We start from the raw sequence: 16,733 nt of genomic DNA on the forward strand, positions 1-16,733 counted from the left end.
GCGAGGTGCCTCTAGTTTTCAATGTCAGTCAAGGGCCTAACAATTGACTCTGGATCTGAAAGTAAAAGAGCCTATTGGATTCTGCCAGGTATAATACACTGCACTAAATTACTTAAGCAGTCAAAGAACAGAACTTAAAAATATTGTGAACAAAAATAAAAAGTGTCAAAAAAATGTAACACCACCCCCAATTATTTCCCATTTTAAACCTTTTCCACAACATGACATATTCATCATAGAGTAGTGCGGATGTATGGAATATTCTCTACATAAAGCAGATGCCAGTTGTGTTACAAAGCCAACATCGGCTTCTGACAACAGCGACCAGAGGTAGCTCTAATCATTTTTTATCCTTCAAATGTCACTGTCAGTCACTGACAGTGGCATTTAAACATGATTCTGCCCAGGATCCATTCCAGGTACCCATTTTGGACCCCATTTGATGTGATTGCGGGGTGCAGATGACTTGCCATGGCAGCCAGAGGCCTACTAAAGGCCCCCCTTTGCAGCATTGCTGATTCTCATGTGAAGTCCATAAATCACTCTGACCTACAGAGCAGACTATAGCTAAGACTTGTTTCTCTTATACCTTTTCTCTGATTGTTCCTCACCTGGTTTTGGCTCCCACTCCTTAGAAAAAATACTGACCGAATACTGACCAAATACTGATAGCGGGGCCGTGGCCTAATAGTTTATATTTGCAGAATAGAAGTGCTGTAAAATTTGAAATGGAAAAAAAACAATGACTTTTTTCTATTCCCTCCTTTAACGAGGTAATCAAAGTTATTTAATAGGTTATATGTTCCATGTAAAAATGGTGCCACTGACAAATACAAGTGATTCCTCAAAAAATAAGCTGTCATGTGGCAATGTTGAAGAAATGCAATGATGGAAAAAAAGAAATAGGCCTGAAGAAGTAAACTACATTAAGTGAAATAAAAATTTAATTAAAGGGGATAATTTTAAGCGCTTATTTAAGTTTTATTTCAGCATAAGCTTGCAGACATTGAAAATATCAAACACAGCTATGCTTACCTTCCCCAGGTCCAGCGCTGCCTCTCCAATATTGTCCCGTTCTTTGTTGACAGGTTGCTGCAGTGAAATTATGACTACGGTGCACATCATCACTGCGCCAATCACTGGGGTCAGTGGCTTGTGCAGTAAGTCACGACTACATTGCACATTGCAAGTCTGGGAATCCACAAATAAAGTTAGGAGCATGACTGTAACATATTATAAAGACTTATTATAGCAAACTTTCCATTTTCACAGAATAAAACAGGAATGGAGCTTCATGTTGGAATGCAGAAATAAAGGAATACCCCAGTCTGAATACTTGAAGAATGGGTTTGTAGACACTGAGCTTAAGATATTGGATACACATCAGAGGAATACTTCTATTACCAAAGAGAGTCCTCAAGAAAAAGAGAACCATGAAAAACAGAAATTTGTTTTTAACCTTTATGGGTCAGAGTGGCAGGTAGGTTCTTTGATTTCTTATTTAATTTCCATGTGGTTATAAATAGTGGATGTTTTTGTTTGTTACAACAGAATATATATATTCTTGCTTTCATATACGAGCTTACCCTTCCTGACATCATACTACTAAAATCGGCACTTTGTCATGACGTATCACCCCAAGGCCTCATTTACCTGGCAGAGCCATGATCCTGCACAGCAGTACTGATTGTATTTGGTTCTGTATTGCAGTAACATAATGCTCATCATCTGTCTCCGTACAGAACAAAAATAGTGGCAGTCTACCTCTTGAAGCTCATCAAGAGAATGCCAAGAGTGTGCAAACAGTCATCAAAGCAAAACGTGGCTACTTTGAAGAACCTAGAATATAAGACATATTTTCAGTTGTTTCACACTTTTTTGTTAAGTATATAATTCCACATGTGTTAATTCATAGTTTTGATGCCTTCAGTGTGAATGTACAATTTTCATAGTCATGAAAATACAGAAAAATCTTTAAATGAGAAGGTGTGTCCAAACTTTTGGTCTGTACTGTATATATATTTAAAAAAGTCTGGTATACACCAGTAAATTATAACTGTGGTTTTGCTGTTCCACGGTAAAAAATCTGTATTATCCTGCTTTTGGCATTTTTTGCCGTAAAAAAAACTGTAATAGTGTCTCCCTGATTGTTCAGACACAAATATATCTGTTGAAAATAGTCTGGTGTAGGCCAGAGAAACAGAAGTGTGGTTTTGCAGTTCCACGGTTCAAACCTCTGTATTATCCACTTTAGGGCCATTTCTATATAAAAAAAAAAAAACAGTTTGAGTGTGTCGCTCACTGTTCAGCCGCAAATATATATATTTAAAAAAGTCTGGTATGCACCAGTAAATTATAACTGTGGTTTTGCAGTCCCACAGTAAAAAATCTCTATTATCCAGCTTTTGGTATTTTTTTCATAAAGGAAAACAGTAATAGTTTCTCCCTGATTGTTCAGATTGTTTAAAAGAGTCGGGTGTAGGCCAGAGAAATAGAACTGTATATTTCCTCTTCCACAGTTCTAATCTACTTTTTATTACCCTTTTTCCATTGATAGTGCGAGTGTAAGCTATTTTACTTCCTTTACAATGGGCAAGGCACGTGACAAGGGAAGTGGAACTGGACGTTCTGGTGATGGTGCGTGCAAAGGACGGGGCCGTGGCCAAGGTGAAAATGTGCCACAACCAACAGCCACATCTTCTCGCTCCCACTTCTTGACCGAATTACTAGGGAAGCACAGAACAACACCAGTATTGCGAACTGATCAGTGTGAACAGGTTATTAATTGGATAGCAGATAATACTTCCAGTTACCTGGGCACCACCACCTCCAGTCTGTCTTCCACACTGTCAAATCTTAGTAGCCGTGAGTCTCGACCGCATACTCCACCTCACCCTGATGCTCCTTCCTCCCACCATGCCGAGTGTCGTCAGAAAGCAACTGATCCCACACTTGGACACTCTGAAGAGCTGCTCACTGGTCCATTTGCAGATTTGTGCCCCTCGCCTGCTCCGCTTGAAGTGGTGGAAGAGGAGATCCCATGTATCGATGCCCAAATATTTGAACAGCCACGGCCACAGGAAGTCGACGCTGGCAATTTGTCACAAGAGGTGGACGATGACGAGACACAATTGCCAGGAAGTGAGGAGGAGGATCATGGTGTGCAAGTGGAAGAGGAGGAGGTGGTGGATGATCTAGTAACTGACCCAACGTGGCAGGAGGACATGCAGAGCGAGGCCAGCAGCACACAGGATGAGTGAGGCAGAGTACCCCAACAGGCAGGAAGAAGCAGTGTGGTGGCCACACACAGAAGGCAGGCAACAGTTCCCCGTAACACCAACACGAGGGCCGTTGCCAGTACAACCTGTAGGTCTTCCAGAGTCTGGAATTTTTTTAAAGACTCTGCTGATAACCTCAAAAAGGCCATTTGTACCACGTGCCATGCCAGCATCAGCAGGGGTTACAAAACTACCAGTCTGACCACCACCAGCATGATCAGGCACATGGCAGCAAAGCACCCGACTTTGTGGGGCGAACCCCAGGGTCCACGACCAGTGTTAGCGGGTGTCACCACTTCTTCTTCCGCTGTTGTGCGTGCAATAGAACCCCCTGTTATGTGTGCAAGGCAATCCCCTGTCCATACTGCATGCAAAGATGCCCCCTCCTCTCAGTCTTCACTTGTTATGGCAGTTTCTCAAGAAACAGCATCAACGTCCACGTCCACATCCCACCGCTGCGTTCAATTGTCCATATCCCAGACCTTTGAGCGAAAGCGGAAATTCACAGCTAACGCCCCACAGGCCACAGTCCTAAATTCGAACATTTCACGACTGCTTGCGTTGGAAATGCTGCCTTTTAGGCTGGTGGAGACAGAATCCTTCCAAAGCCTTATGGCCGTGGCCGTCCCTCGGTACTCGGTCCCCAGCCGACACTATTTTGCCTGGTGTGCCATCCCCGCACTACACAAGCTCATGTCCCAAAACATCTGCCGTTCCCTCAACAAGGCAGTTAATGGGAGAGTCCACCTGACAACGGACACGTGGACAAGTGTTTGTGGCCAGGGACGGTACATCTCCCTGACGGCACACTGGGTAAACATAGTGGAAGCTGGGACCCAGTCGGACCTTGGGACGCAACACATCTTCCCCACACCGAGGATTGCGGGCCCTATGTCAGTCAGAGTTGCCCCCACAGTGTACAGCTCCTGCGCATCATCCTCCTCCTCCTCATGTTCAGCCTCCATCTCAGATATCACCACATCAGTTACAAGCTGGAAGCACTGCAGTACTGCCTCAGCCAAGCGGCAACAGGCTATGCTGAAACTCATAAGCTTACGTGGAAACCTCACACTGCTGAAGAGTTGTGGACAGCTGTGAATGAGCAGGCAGATCTGTGGCTGACACCGCTGAACCTACATCCAGGTATGGTCGTGTGTGACAATGGCCATAACCTGGTGGCGGCTCTGAGGCGAGGCGAGATCACACACGTACCATGCCTGTCTCATGTGCTTAACCTCGTTGTTAAGCTGTTTCTTAAATCGTACCCCGAGTTGCCAGATCTGCTCGTCAAAGTACGCCGCCTGACAGCTCATTTTCGCAAGTCGGCTACAGCTTCCGCCACCCTTGCTGTGTTGCAGCAGCGTTTGCAGCTTCCGTCACATCGACTGGTGTGTGATGTCCCCACACATTCTACCCTACACATGTTGCAAAGGATTTGTGAGCAGAAGAGCGCAGTTGTGGACTACCAGCAGCAACAAGGCCGTCGATATTCAGGTCAGACTCCACACATAAGACCTCAGGAGTGGACCTGGAAGTCTGACATATGTACCATCTTGACAAACTTTGAGGAGTCCACCAAGATGGTAAGTGGCGATGACGCCATCATTAGCGTAAGCATTCCACTTGTCTGTCTTTTGCAACGCTCTCTGCAGAGAATTAAAAATGAGGCATTGCAGCCAGAGTATGATGAGATGGATCAAGAAGCCGTAGCGGTCGATTACACACAGCCCAGCCTCATCTCATCCCAACGTCCATTGGGGGACAATGAGGGAGAGGAGGAGGAGGAGGAGGAAGAACAGGAGCCTGTATCATGCTCTGTAAACGGTAGTACCTGTACAACTGTCATACCGTCGGTTCAGCGTGGTTGGCCTGAAGACAGGGGGGAGGAGGAGGAGGAGGAGGAGAGCATGGTCAGTCGTCATCTTGGTGAGGACACGGAAGTCTTGCCCATTACCAGTCTGGCACGCATGGCTGACTTTATGCTATGCTGCCTTAACCGTGACCCTCGCGTTGTCAAAATGTTGGGTGACAGTCATTACTGGTTGGTGACACTTTTAGACCCCCGCTACAAGGAGAACTTTCACTCTCTTATTCCTGAGGTGGAGAGGTCTACAAAAATGGGGCAGTACCAGAAGACCCTTGCTGCAGAACTGTTAAAAAAATTCCCATCTGAACACGCTAGCGGCAGAGGTCACAGTTTGTTGCCCAACCTAGGCATACCTGCAAGAGAGACGCAACTCCAATCCAGCAGAGGCAGGGGAACACTGTCAACTTTCTGGGACAGTTTTCTCAGACCCTCCCTTCGGACAGACCCTGAGGCGTGGGGTACTATCACAAGGAGTGGAAAGTTTCTAAAGATGGTGAGGGAGTACCTTGCCGACCGTACCAGCGTCCTCCGTGATTCCTCTGTGCCTTTTAATTATTGGGTATCCAAGCTGGACACTTGGAATGAACTCACTCTGTACGCCTTGGAGGTCCTGGCCTGCCCTGCCTCTAGCGTGTTATCGGAGCGTGTTTTTAGTGCCGCTGGGGGAATTATAACTGATGAGCACACTCGCCTGTCAAATGACAATGCTGACAAGCTGACCCTTATCAAATGAACAAAGGCTGGATTGGGCCAGACTTCTCATCACCACCAAATGACAGCAGAGTAACATAAAGTCAAATCCACTGTGTTATTTCGGGAGGTGTATTCACATGCACCGCTTCACACCCACACATGGGACATGGGAATATGCTTCCTCATTTAGGCTGTTTTATGTTCTTCTCCTTATCCTCAGCCTCCACCACCACTATACCACCAGGGTGACCATGGTCCGTGTTGCCATTATTGAAAGTTCCTCCATCCTTATTTTTGTCATCTTTTGCTTGGAAGGCATAGGCAAAGACTATGTGAGACCCACTCCCCAATAATGGGAATAATGTTTGTAATATGCTGTACTGCATGGCTCTTGTAAGGGGCATTGCAAGTTCCTCCGTCCTAATTTTTGCCAGCTTTTGCTTGGAAGGCATAGGCAAAGACTATGGGAGACCCACTCCCCAATAATGGGAATAATGTTTGTAATATGCTGTACTGCATAGCTCTTGTAAGGGGCATTACAAGTTCCTACCTTCCTAATTTTTGGCAGCTTTTGCTTGGAAGGCATAGGCAAAGACTATGGGAGACCCACTCCCCAATTATGGGAATAATGTTTGTAATATGCTGTATTGCATGGCTCTTGTAAGGGGCATTGGAAGTTTCTCCGTCCTAATTTTAGGCAGCTTTTGCTTGGAAGGCATAGGCAAAGACCATGGGAGACCCACTCCCCAATAATGGGAATAATGTTTGTAATATGCTGTACTGTATGGCTCTTGTAAGGGGCATTAAAACCATCTTGTTAAGTTACTGGGACCTCCACGTCTCTTCCAAGGGCCATTAAAACCGTCTTGTTAAGCTACTGGGACCTCCACGTCTCTTCCGAGGGGAATTAAAACCTTCTTGTTAAGCTACTGTGACCTCCACCACTTTTCCAAGGGGCATTAAAACCGTCTTGTTAAGCTACTGTGACCTCCACCACTTTTCCAAGGGGCATTAAAACCATCTTGTTAAGCTACTGGGACCTCCACGTCTCTTCCGAGGGGAATTAAAACCTTCTTGTTAAGCTACTGTGACCTCCACGTCTCTTCAGAGGGGCATTAAAACTGTCTTGTTAAGCTACTGTGACCTCCACCACTTTTCCAAGGGGCATTAAAACCATCTTGTTAAGCTACTGCGACCTCCACGTCTCTTTCGAGGGGCATTAAAACCGTCTTGTTAAGCTACTGCGACCTCTACGGCTCTTCCGAGGGGCATTAAAACCGTCTTGTTAAGCTACTGTGACCTCCACGTCTCTTCCGAGGGCCATTAAAACCGTCTTGTTAAGCTACTGGGACCTCCACGTCTCTTCCGAGTGACATTAAAACCGTCTTGTTAAGCTACTGCGACCTCCATGACTCTTCCAACGGGCATTGCATTTCCTCCTAATTTTAGTCAGCTTTTGCTTTTCAATGCATAAGCGATCACTAAGGGAGACCCACTCCCCAATAATGGGTAGAAGGTTTTTAGTGCGCTGTAATCCACGTCTGTTTCAAGGGGCATTGCAGTTCTTCATAATTTTTGGAAATCCTTCCATTCACTGCTTAGGCCAACAGTGCACAGGAGACTCAGTAGCTATAAATGGAAAAAATGGTTTAGTTAAGGCACTCTGACCTCCATGTCACTTCCAAGGGGCATTGGAGTGCCTCTAAATTTTTGGTAGGCATTGCACTCACTGTATGCCCTATAACTGTGTAGCCGAACCGCTCCTTTTGGTACAGAAACATATCCTACAAGACATGTGTCGTTGACTGGCCTGATATTGATGTGAATGGTCCCTGTTCCTCCTGCTCTTTCTCCTTTGCCACCACCTCATCCATCATTTATCACCTGAGCTTTGTTTTAACGGGAGTCATAGAACTAGGATAGTAGCAGGAAAACATCCAGCAATCCTCGTAGGAGGTAGGATATGCGTCAAAACGCTGACCACCTCAGGTCTAGCCGCTACTACATACATGCGCTTGCATTCCAAGAAAAAAAAGCAGATGCTAACTTCTATCATCATCATGCTCCTCACCTTGGCACTCTCAACTCCCCTGACGGAGAAGCCAGGGCCCACCGGAGGAGTCTGGTTCTCTGGTGGGCTCGTCCAATGCTGCCCTAAAGCAGGCCAGGCTAAGAAAAGTGTGGGGAAGGTTACCAGGACAAATAGTGGCGGCTGGGAACTGAGTATGGAGACCTCGCTGCCGAAGCAGCCATGAGGTAGTGGCCAGCTTCAGCCTCCTCCTAACTAAAAGGCCCCATTTCATGCTCAAGCTAGCAGTATGGTATTGAAGCCTGGTTGTGGGAGGGTGGCAGGCAGCATATTTGCGCTTGCATTACAAGGAATGTAGGAGGTACAATTGAACACTGTCCTGGGACAAGGACTTGCACGGGGATAGTTGCAAGTCTGCATCTTCTGATGCGGCAAGGACCACTTCTGATGGGCATACTTTTAGGCAGTGACCAGGGTGGCAGAGATGCTTCCAGGGGTCTTCCCCATGCTGTTCCCATGTCTTTTCAGCACTGTATGCATGTGTCACACAGCACATGGCCAGATAAGATTGTAAATTGTTAAAATTACATTTCCCGGTGAATGCATTTGTCACAGTTGAAAGCAATACAAAAGTGCAAAAAACGCATAAAAAATGCTACTTGTGAACATAGCCCAAGGTGTGGAGGAGTATTTTTTTGGGGTTATTTATTTTACCTTATACACAAGTCTTTACCCTGGAAAGGAACTTCCTTAACATATTTCACAGGAAAGCAGTTTTAGTTTCGTTTTTGAACGTTTTTTTGTGAGCCTGTAAAAGTGGATTAATACATCTGACCACGTTGTTGACAGCAGTGACCTGGGGGCAGGGCCGTATTTGGAGTTTCTGCTGCCCTAGGCACTGTCAGTGGTCCCCCCCCCCGGTCACGCCCACCCTCACCCCCGTCACGTCCCCCCCCACGTCGTGCCCCCCTCGCATCCAATATCCCTCCCCCCCCCCCCGTCGCGGCCGTTTCCCCAAGTTTCATGTAGCTTCCCCCCCCCCATTCCATGTAGCACATACAAAAGGTTGGAGTGGGGGGGGGGGTGGGAGCGGCCCACACAGACCACAGGGCTGCAGCATTGTATATGGGGGTGGGGGGGTGGGAGCAGCCCACACAGAACTGGGCTGCAGCAGGCAGGCTGTGTGCCCACTATGCGTTTTTTAAGCAATTCCGCTGCAGAAACGCTTAAAATCGGTTGGTAGAAGGTCTGCCATGTTCCCCAATGATAATCCGCATGTGCTATGCACATGCTGCGGAAATTTCCGCTGCGGATTATCATTGTGGAAAAATCCGCAGCATTACCAATTATTTTGCGGAAGCTCGGCATTTTCGCCGCCATTGACTTGCATTGGAAGGCATGTAATCCGCATCACTGCATCTGTACATGCAGAATCCATGCGTTTTAATGTGCGGATGGTACCCGGGTTTGGAGAAGAGGAGACTCTCCTCCAGACCCGGGTACCATAGTACCTGTAAAAAAAAAGAATAAAATAAAAAATAAATATCATACTTACCTTCTGATGGCCCCTGGTGTCTTTATCCGATGCGTCCTGTCTTGCCGGCAGCTCACGATGGTCTGAAAAGGATCTGCCGTGACGTCATTTAGTCATGTGACGGGTCACGCGACCGCTGATGTTGGCAGGCCATCAGAAGGTAATTATATATTTATTTTTTACCATTCTTTTACGGTCACACTATATAAATCCATGCCGGTTGCATGGATTTATATAGCGTGACCAAGTTGTCAAGCACTTTCCAAGTGATGCTAAAATCGCTTGTCAACCCACATGCGGAATTGCAAGTGAAGAACGCTTCACATCAGCATGTCCCTGGCAGGAAAAACGCATGTAAAATCCGTATGCGTTTTTTCTGCCAGGGAGATTCAGAAACGCTCAAAAAAAATCCGAAGCATTTCTGCATAGTGGGCACATAGCCTTACATTAATTGTATGACTCAATATTGAGCACACGTAGCCATCTATACACGGCGGGAGGCCGCACGGCGCCATCTATACACGGCGGGAGGCCGCACGGCGCCATCTATACACAGCAGGAGGCCGCACAATGCCATCTATACACAGCAGGAGGCCGCACAGCGCCATCTATACACAGCAGGAGGCCGCACAGCGCCATCTGTACACAGCAAGAGGCCGCACAGTGCCATCTATACACAGCAGGAGGCCGCACAGCGCCATCTATGCACAGCAGGAGGCCGCATAGTGCCATCTACACACAGCAGGAGGCCACACAGCGCCATCTATACACAGCAGGAGGCCGCACAGCGCCATCTATACACAGCAGGAGGCCGCACAGCGCCATCTATACACAGCAGGAGGCCGCACAGCGCCATCTATACACAGCAGGAGGCCGCACAGCGCCATCTATACACAGCAGGAGGCCGCATAGTGCCATCTATACACAGCAGGAGGCCACACAGCGCCATCTATACACAGCAGGAGGCCGCACAGCGCCATCTATACATAGCAGGAGGCCGCACAGCGCCATCTATACACAGCAGCAGGCTGCACAGCGCCATCTATACACAGCGGGAGGCCGCATGGTGCCCCCCCAGAGACAGCGGGAGGCCGCACGCAGTCACGCACACACAAACATATACATACACGCATAAACACATTTGAAACACAAAAATGCAGTGATGCGGCCGGGCCATCACACAGGGAAGTTAACTGCTGCAGTGCTGGCCCGGCCGGAGAAGAAGCAGCGGCCGCACATATAATGAGGGCAATCCGGCCATAGACACCCCGGATTGCCCTCATTATAATCCGCCTATGGGCGCGATGACGGGGGTAGAGGGGGGGCGGAGCCGGCTCGGGGCACGAAACAAAAAAAAAAAACACACACACAAATAAAAAAACGCGCTCAGGCACCGCCCTCCCCAAATTCCAGCGCCCTAGGCACGTGCCTACAAGTACCTAAGGGCAAATACGGCCCTGCCTGGGGGTCAGAAATGCTTCCTGGGGCGATCCCCATGCTGGCCCCATGTCGTTTGAGCACTGTCACTATCGTTTTGGGCACTTGTTAGGCTTTTAAAAGACTGCCGGGGGTGCCGCTGCAAAAATGCTCGGGTGTCCCATAGACTAACATTGGGCTCGTTGCTCGAGTCGAGCACCCGAGTATCACGGCGAGCTCGGCCCAAGCTTCGAGCCCCCGAGCATTTTAGTGCTCGCTCAACACTAATTGCAATGCTTACATCTGTTGGATACATTGACTCAGATACTTGCTTTCAGAAGAGTCAATCTGTCTTTGCTCACACACACAAAGGACTTGTTACTCTAAGGCCTGGGTTTACAGAGGTTCTAAAAGACACTCTAATCAGGAAGGCAGAGAAACATTGTGTTTTGGGTTGTTTTTATTCCGCTATGACACTGCCAGAATGTGCAAATTACTTCAAAGTCTGCTAGTAGGCTTCTAAAGGAAGGTTTTGGCTGCACTGGGAATCATTTTAAGCAACATATTTTCAGATACAGGGCTCAAAGCTCGGGGAATCTGAAAGTACAAAAGCCATATCAGCTAGCTAACTCCAGGTCAAGAGTGTCATAGTCATCAAGGAGAGTTTCCTTTAGATCTGACTTTATTATGAACCAACAGAGCAGCAGCAGAGAATGGAGACTGGAATGTATCATTACTTCTCTATTCAGCTTGCTGGGATGTATGCAGTGTGTAAATTGTATGACACAGAGAATTATAAAAGATATTCTGCATGAATATAAGAATCTGAAGTATGTCAAAAAGATAAGAGCGCTCTACATCTGCTCCTCTGATGAAGGCTCAAAGGGTGGTGAAAATACAGGAGTTACTGTACTAATAGTTTATTGAGTGGGCAGTATTTAGTGTGTTTCACAATTTACTTTTGGTGGATGAGTCTTTATTTCATCTACAGATATCAGATTCAAGTCACAATTCATACTCAAAACAATGCACATGCAAGGTATAATGAAAAGGACAGAAGTCTGAATAGTTTTCAAAGCTGCTATTATTTACTTATAGTAAGCATGTGTCATGGGGATACCGTGATAAAGAGGGGTCAGAAGATCACGGCATCTGGCTACACGTGCACCTGCACTGGTTGGATCTGCTTTGCCTTCCAGTCAGCTGTACAGATTTCCCTTCCTTGCTTTGTTGTTACAAATGGTTAAACAGTTCTGTTTGTCTCCTAGAGCTCTCTGTCCTGAGTTCTCAGTTGCTTTTCTTTCTCTATTCCCCTCTGGTGTAACACAGGTACTTTAGATGCAGCGACACAGAAACACAGAGCAGCCAATACGGGGTTAATGAACAGGGGAAGTTTAAAATAACAGGGTAAATCTCCATGCAGGGAGTATCAGGGGAAAATATGGGGGAAAAACAAGGGAAAAGCAGGTAAAAGTCTATCACTGACAGTTCACAGTTTAACTGGATGTAGCATAGTCGAACCGGTTATAATTAACAGTTTTTTTCACTTAGCTGACTCTCGCTCCTCACAAGGCAGATGCACGATGATGCTGGTGTTGATTTTTCAGGCGTTCCCGCCCAAACAATGCTCTGTCTTCTGGCGGCAGTGGGCGGTCTCCGGTTTTACCCGCTGAGCCTCTAGTCTATAACACGGCACCTCACGTGCCTGGCTCCACCAACCCTGTGTCTCTTCTCTAGTTGGCCTGACTCCTCTAGTCCACAGCACTTGGCTCTTGCTCCCAGTCCTGGAGCTAGGAGCCTGGACCCTCTCACGCTGCTCTGCTGAGCCAGATCCAGCTCCGCTTTCCCGCGCAAAACGTACTCGTCTCTTCCTCTCTCTAGTCACACCAGGAGTGCCCTGGTCACCTGACTTCCCAGCTCTGTCTCTGGACACACCCCCAACTTCCCAGTCACATGACTCCTGTTCTCGCAGTCTGTCTCCCCCCTGCAACAGGAGGTACGGCCCCGGCAGTTCCGGATCCCTTGTTCTAAAAGCACTTACATCCCGGTCTTCCCCCTTACACTCCCGCTCTCCTTTAACTCGCCATTCCACGGGCGAGAGTTCCTTCATCAAACGTTCACACTCTTGGACTTCCTGGATGATACGGTTCCATATAAATTGATCTTGTTCGTAACGTTGAGGAGGCACTCCTGCTGTTATCCGTTCTGACCGGCGTAACTCAGTTTGACCGATGGGGGGTGCAGGGTCAGTCGGATTCCCAATCTCCGCCTGCCGGGTGGCTTCAACCGATGTTGTTCCCTTGCCGCCTGCACTGGGGACTGCAGGTAATCGAGTGCTGGGTATCAGAGGTAGAATCAACAACTCTTCTTCACCCACATCGTGGCTTGGGGCAACTGTGACAGGACCCTCTCTAGAAGCAGGTGATTCTTCTCCAGCCTCATCATCTTTAGACAGACAGGGTCGCAGCATACTACGATGAACCACTCTGGTAGGGGCTCCTTCAGCCCCCTCGGGTTGAACTTCATACACAGGTCCTTCAGCGCCAATCCTGCGCTTCACTCGGTGCAGGGTCCGTTCCCACCGCCTACTCAATTTGCCCTGGGGCCGCCTGTCCCGAACCAACACCCGCTCCCTGGGCCTCAGAGCTGTCCCTCGAAGAGGCAATGTCTCATGATGTTTGAGCTCCTGAAACTTTTGTTGTACCAACTGTCGGAGGGTCTGCAGTCGATGCCGATGTTCCCGGACCCAGGAAGACACCCCCGTCCGTGGGTAGTCCTCCTCGGGGTCCAGCTCTAACTCGGTAATCTCTTGCCCCTTTCGCCCGAACAGCAAGGTATAAGGAGTGAACCTTGTCGTACTATTCACTCGGTTGTTATAGACCCACACCAGCTCGGCCACAAACTCAGGCCACCGTACCTTCCGATCTTCCTTCAACGTGCGGAGCATTTGGATCAGTGTCCGATTAAAGCGTTCACAGGCCCCATTTCCTTGAGGGTGGTAAGGAGTAGTCCGTGACTTCTCAATCTTGTACAACCGGTGCAGCTCTTCCATCACCCGGCCTTGGAAGCAGGCGCCTTGATCGGAGTGAATCCTCTTTGGGCAGCCGTACACCCGAATGAAGTCTCGGCAGATGGCCTGCGCAGCGAACTCGGCGGTCTGGTCTCTGGTCGGGGTCACTACCGCAAACTTTGTGAAGTGGTCTGTCATTACCAGACAATGTTCATACCCGAGATGTGCCGGTCCAACAGTCAAAGAGTCGATCATCAGCACCTCCAAGGGGGCCGAAGTCACACTACTTTGTAGGGGGACCCGCTACTCCAGGGGCTTAACCAGCTCACAGCTCTGACATCTTCGACAAGTGTCTTCTATTGTTGCTCACAGTTGGGGATGATACACCAGCCTCTGCAACCACTGAAACGTCTTCTCTGGTCCGAAGTGAGCCCCTCGTTCATGAGCCTCCTTAGCCACTACTCCAACCAACTTCTCTGGGATCACCACTTGCCAGGTGGTCCCGAACTCTCGCAGTAGCTGCACCCATCGGTACAGCAGCCCGTCTCGCAAATACAGTCTCTCCCATTGTCCCAGCATCTTCAGTACTCCCGGGGAGAGGGTACTCCTCTCTTCTCGACTGGGGACTTGCCGCAAAGCCACCCATTGATGTAATTGAGCAACTTCTCTGTCAGTCTGTTGAAGTCGGATCCAGTCATCTCTTGGCCGCCCTAGCACTAGTTCTTCCGACGTCACTCCGATCTGTCCCTGCGCTGCGGCCAGCGGTCCCACGAAACTTTGGAAGCTAGGGGTCTCATCCGCCTCCAAATCTTCATCGCGGTCATGATCAGGCCGTTTATATGTCACTCTGGAGAGGACGTCGGCGTGAGTATTCTCTGCCTTAGGCCGGTAGGCGATCTTATACCGGTACCTGGCCATGCGGGCCACCCACTGCTGCTCCAGGGCCCCCAATTTCGCATTCTCCAGGTGGGCCAGCGGGTTGTTATCTGTTCTCACCAGTACTTCGGACCCGGACAAATACTCTGAAAACTTCTCTGTCATTGCCCAAACCAGAGCCAGCAACTCTAATTTGAAAGAGCGATAATTATCTGGGTTCGTCTCGGAGTCGTGAAGGGAGCGGCTGGCATACGAAATCATGCGCTCTTTCCCCTCCTGTACTTGGGATAACACTGCTCCCAGACCATGTAGGCTCCCATCAGTGTGGAGTATGAAGGGTTGGGAGAAATCTGCATAGGCAAGTACTGGGACCTTGGTCAGGGCCATTTTTAGGGCACGGAAGGCCTCCTCCTGGCTGCTTCCCCACCGAATCGCCTGATTCTTGGAGCCCGCCGGCACTCCCTTAAGTAGCTCCAGCAATGGGTTGGCTATGCGGGTGAAGTTCTTCACAAATCTTCGGTAGTACCCGGCAAGTCCCAGGAAGGCCCGAACGTCCTTCACTGTCTTCGGGGTAGGCCACTCCTGTACGGCGGCCACCTTTTCCTGGGTGGGCCTGACTCCTTCACCGGACATAGTATGACCGAGATATTCGATCTGTTTACGGAACAGGTGGCACTTCTGGGGCTTCACCTTTAGGCCATGACTCTGTAGGCGACTCAGTACTTGCTCCAGTCGCTGGAGGTGCTCCTCGAAAGTGGCGGCATAGACAATTATGTCGTCAAGGTAAGTCAGTGTCGCCTCGAAGTTCAAATCGCCCAGGCACCTCTCCATCCGACGCTGGAACGTCTCGGGGCGTTAGTCAGGCCGAAGGGCATCCGATTGAACTCGAACAGTCCCATGGGTAATATGAACGCCGTCTTTGCACGGTCATGTTCGGCCACGGGCACCTGCCAGTACCCCCTGGCCAGATCCAAAGAGGAGAAGCATCTTGCCTTCCCTAAGGCCGACAGGGACTCTTCGATTCGGGGTAGTGGGTAAGAGTCCCATACTGTACAGGCATTCAGTCGTCTATAGTCCATACAGAACCGCAGGGTCCCATCTTTCTTCTGGACCAGGACAATCGGGGCTGCCCACGGACTTTGACTCTCCCATATCACACCATTCTGTAACATATGGGCTAGCATCTCCTTAACCTCTTTATACATCTGGGGAGGTATCTGCCAGTATCTCTCCCGCACTGGGGCAGCGCTCCCCATGGGAATCTTGTGGGTAATGGCTTTGGTGCAACCAAAATTATCCTCATGGCGAGCAAAGACTTCCTGGAAGCGCTCCAGCACCTCCTCAACCTGCTGCACCTGTCGAGGTGTAAGTCCCGTCAATTCAGCCCGCATTCGTTCTAGGATTCTTCGTCCCCCCTTTGCACTAGCCCGGTGGGATTCTGGTGGCACGGTGACCGCCAGAGTCCAGGGGTCTCCTCGTACAGCAGACAGCTCTACCACATCAGGTCGCACCAACTTCTCTGGCATTCCCAGAATCTGGGCTATTTCCACCCTGGGAGGGAGTGTGAGATCATCTTCGCCCAGATTAACACACAGCACTATAACATTGCCACCCTGGACGGTGGCCAGTGTTCGAGCCACCAAGAGTCCGGAGGGTACTTTGTCCATCGATGTTGGTTCTATCTGAACTTCGACCCCCTCAAGAGGTGTGCAGGTCCGTGCGGGTAACGTGAGTACAGTTTGCCCGGGCGGTAAGGTGAGCGCCGCAGCTGCTGGCACTATTATTTTCCCCAGGATCTTCCCTTCACTCGACATCTCCTGAGCCTGGGCAGCTCGGATTAGTTGTTGAAAGATCCTCCTTTGGGGAGTTCGCGGGTCCCACTGGTCAAGAGGCATCTCCTTCGGCTCACTAAGCAGGATTTGCCTGATCTCTTTCAGCACATTCATTCCAAGGGTCACCGGGGGTCCACTTCCGGTCCCCCCTGCGACCAGGACGACTCCTTTTTTTCCCACATCTTTTCCACACACTCA

General features: G+C 49.1%; 1 protein-coding gene across 2 annotated transcripts in view; it reads left to right on the plus strand.

Annotated features, from left to right (window-relative positions):
- The window catches only part of LRRC2 (leucine rich repeat containing 2), a 637,261-nt gene that overhangs the window by 161,516 nt on the left and 459,012 nt on the right, over positions 1–16,733 (plus strand). For both annotated transcript variants that reach the window (XM_073653022.1, XM_073653032.1), the window contains exon 3: positions 1,273–1,480. In XM_073653022.1, coding sequence (XP_073509123.1) covers positions 1,273–1,480 — 208 coding nt within the window. The remainder of the gene's footprint in view (positions 1–1,272; positions 1,481–16,733) is intronic.

Source organism: Phyllobates terribilis, unplaced genomic scaffold, assembly GCF_046119375.1.
Source record: "Phyllobates terribilis strain yellow unplaced genomic scaffold, ASM4611937v1 Scaffold_1__5_contigs__length_1240528914, whole genome shotgun sequence".
NCBI classification, from domain to species: domain Eukaryota; kingdom Metazoa; phylum Chordata; class Amphibia; order Anura; family Dendrobatidae; genus Phyllobates; species Phyllobates terribilis.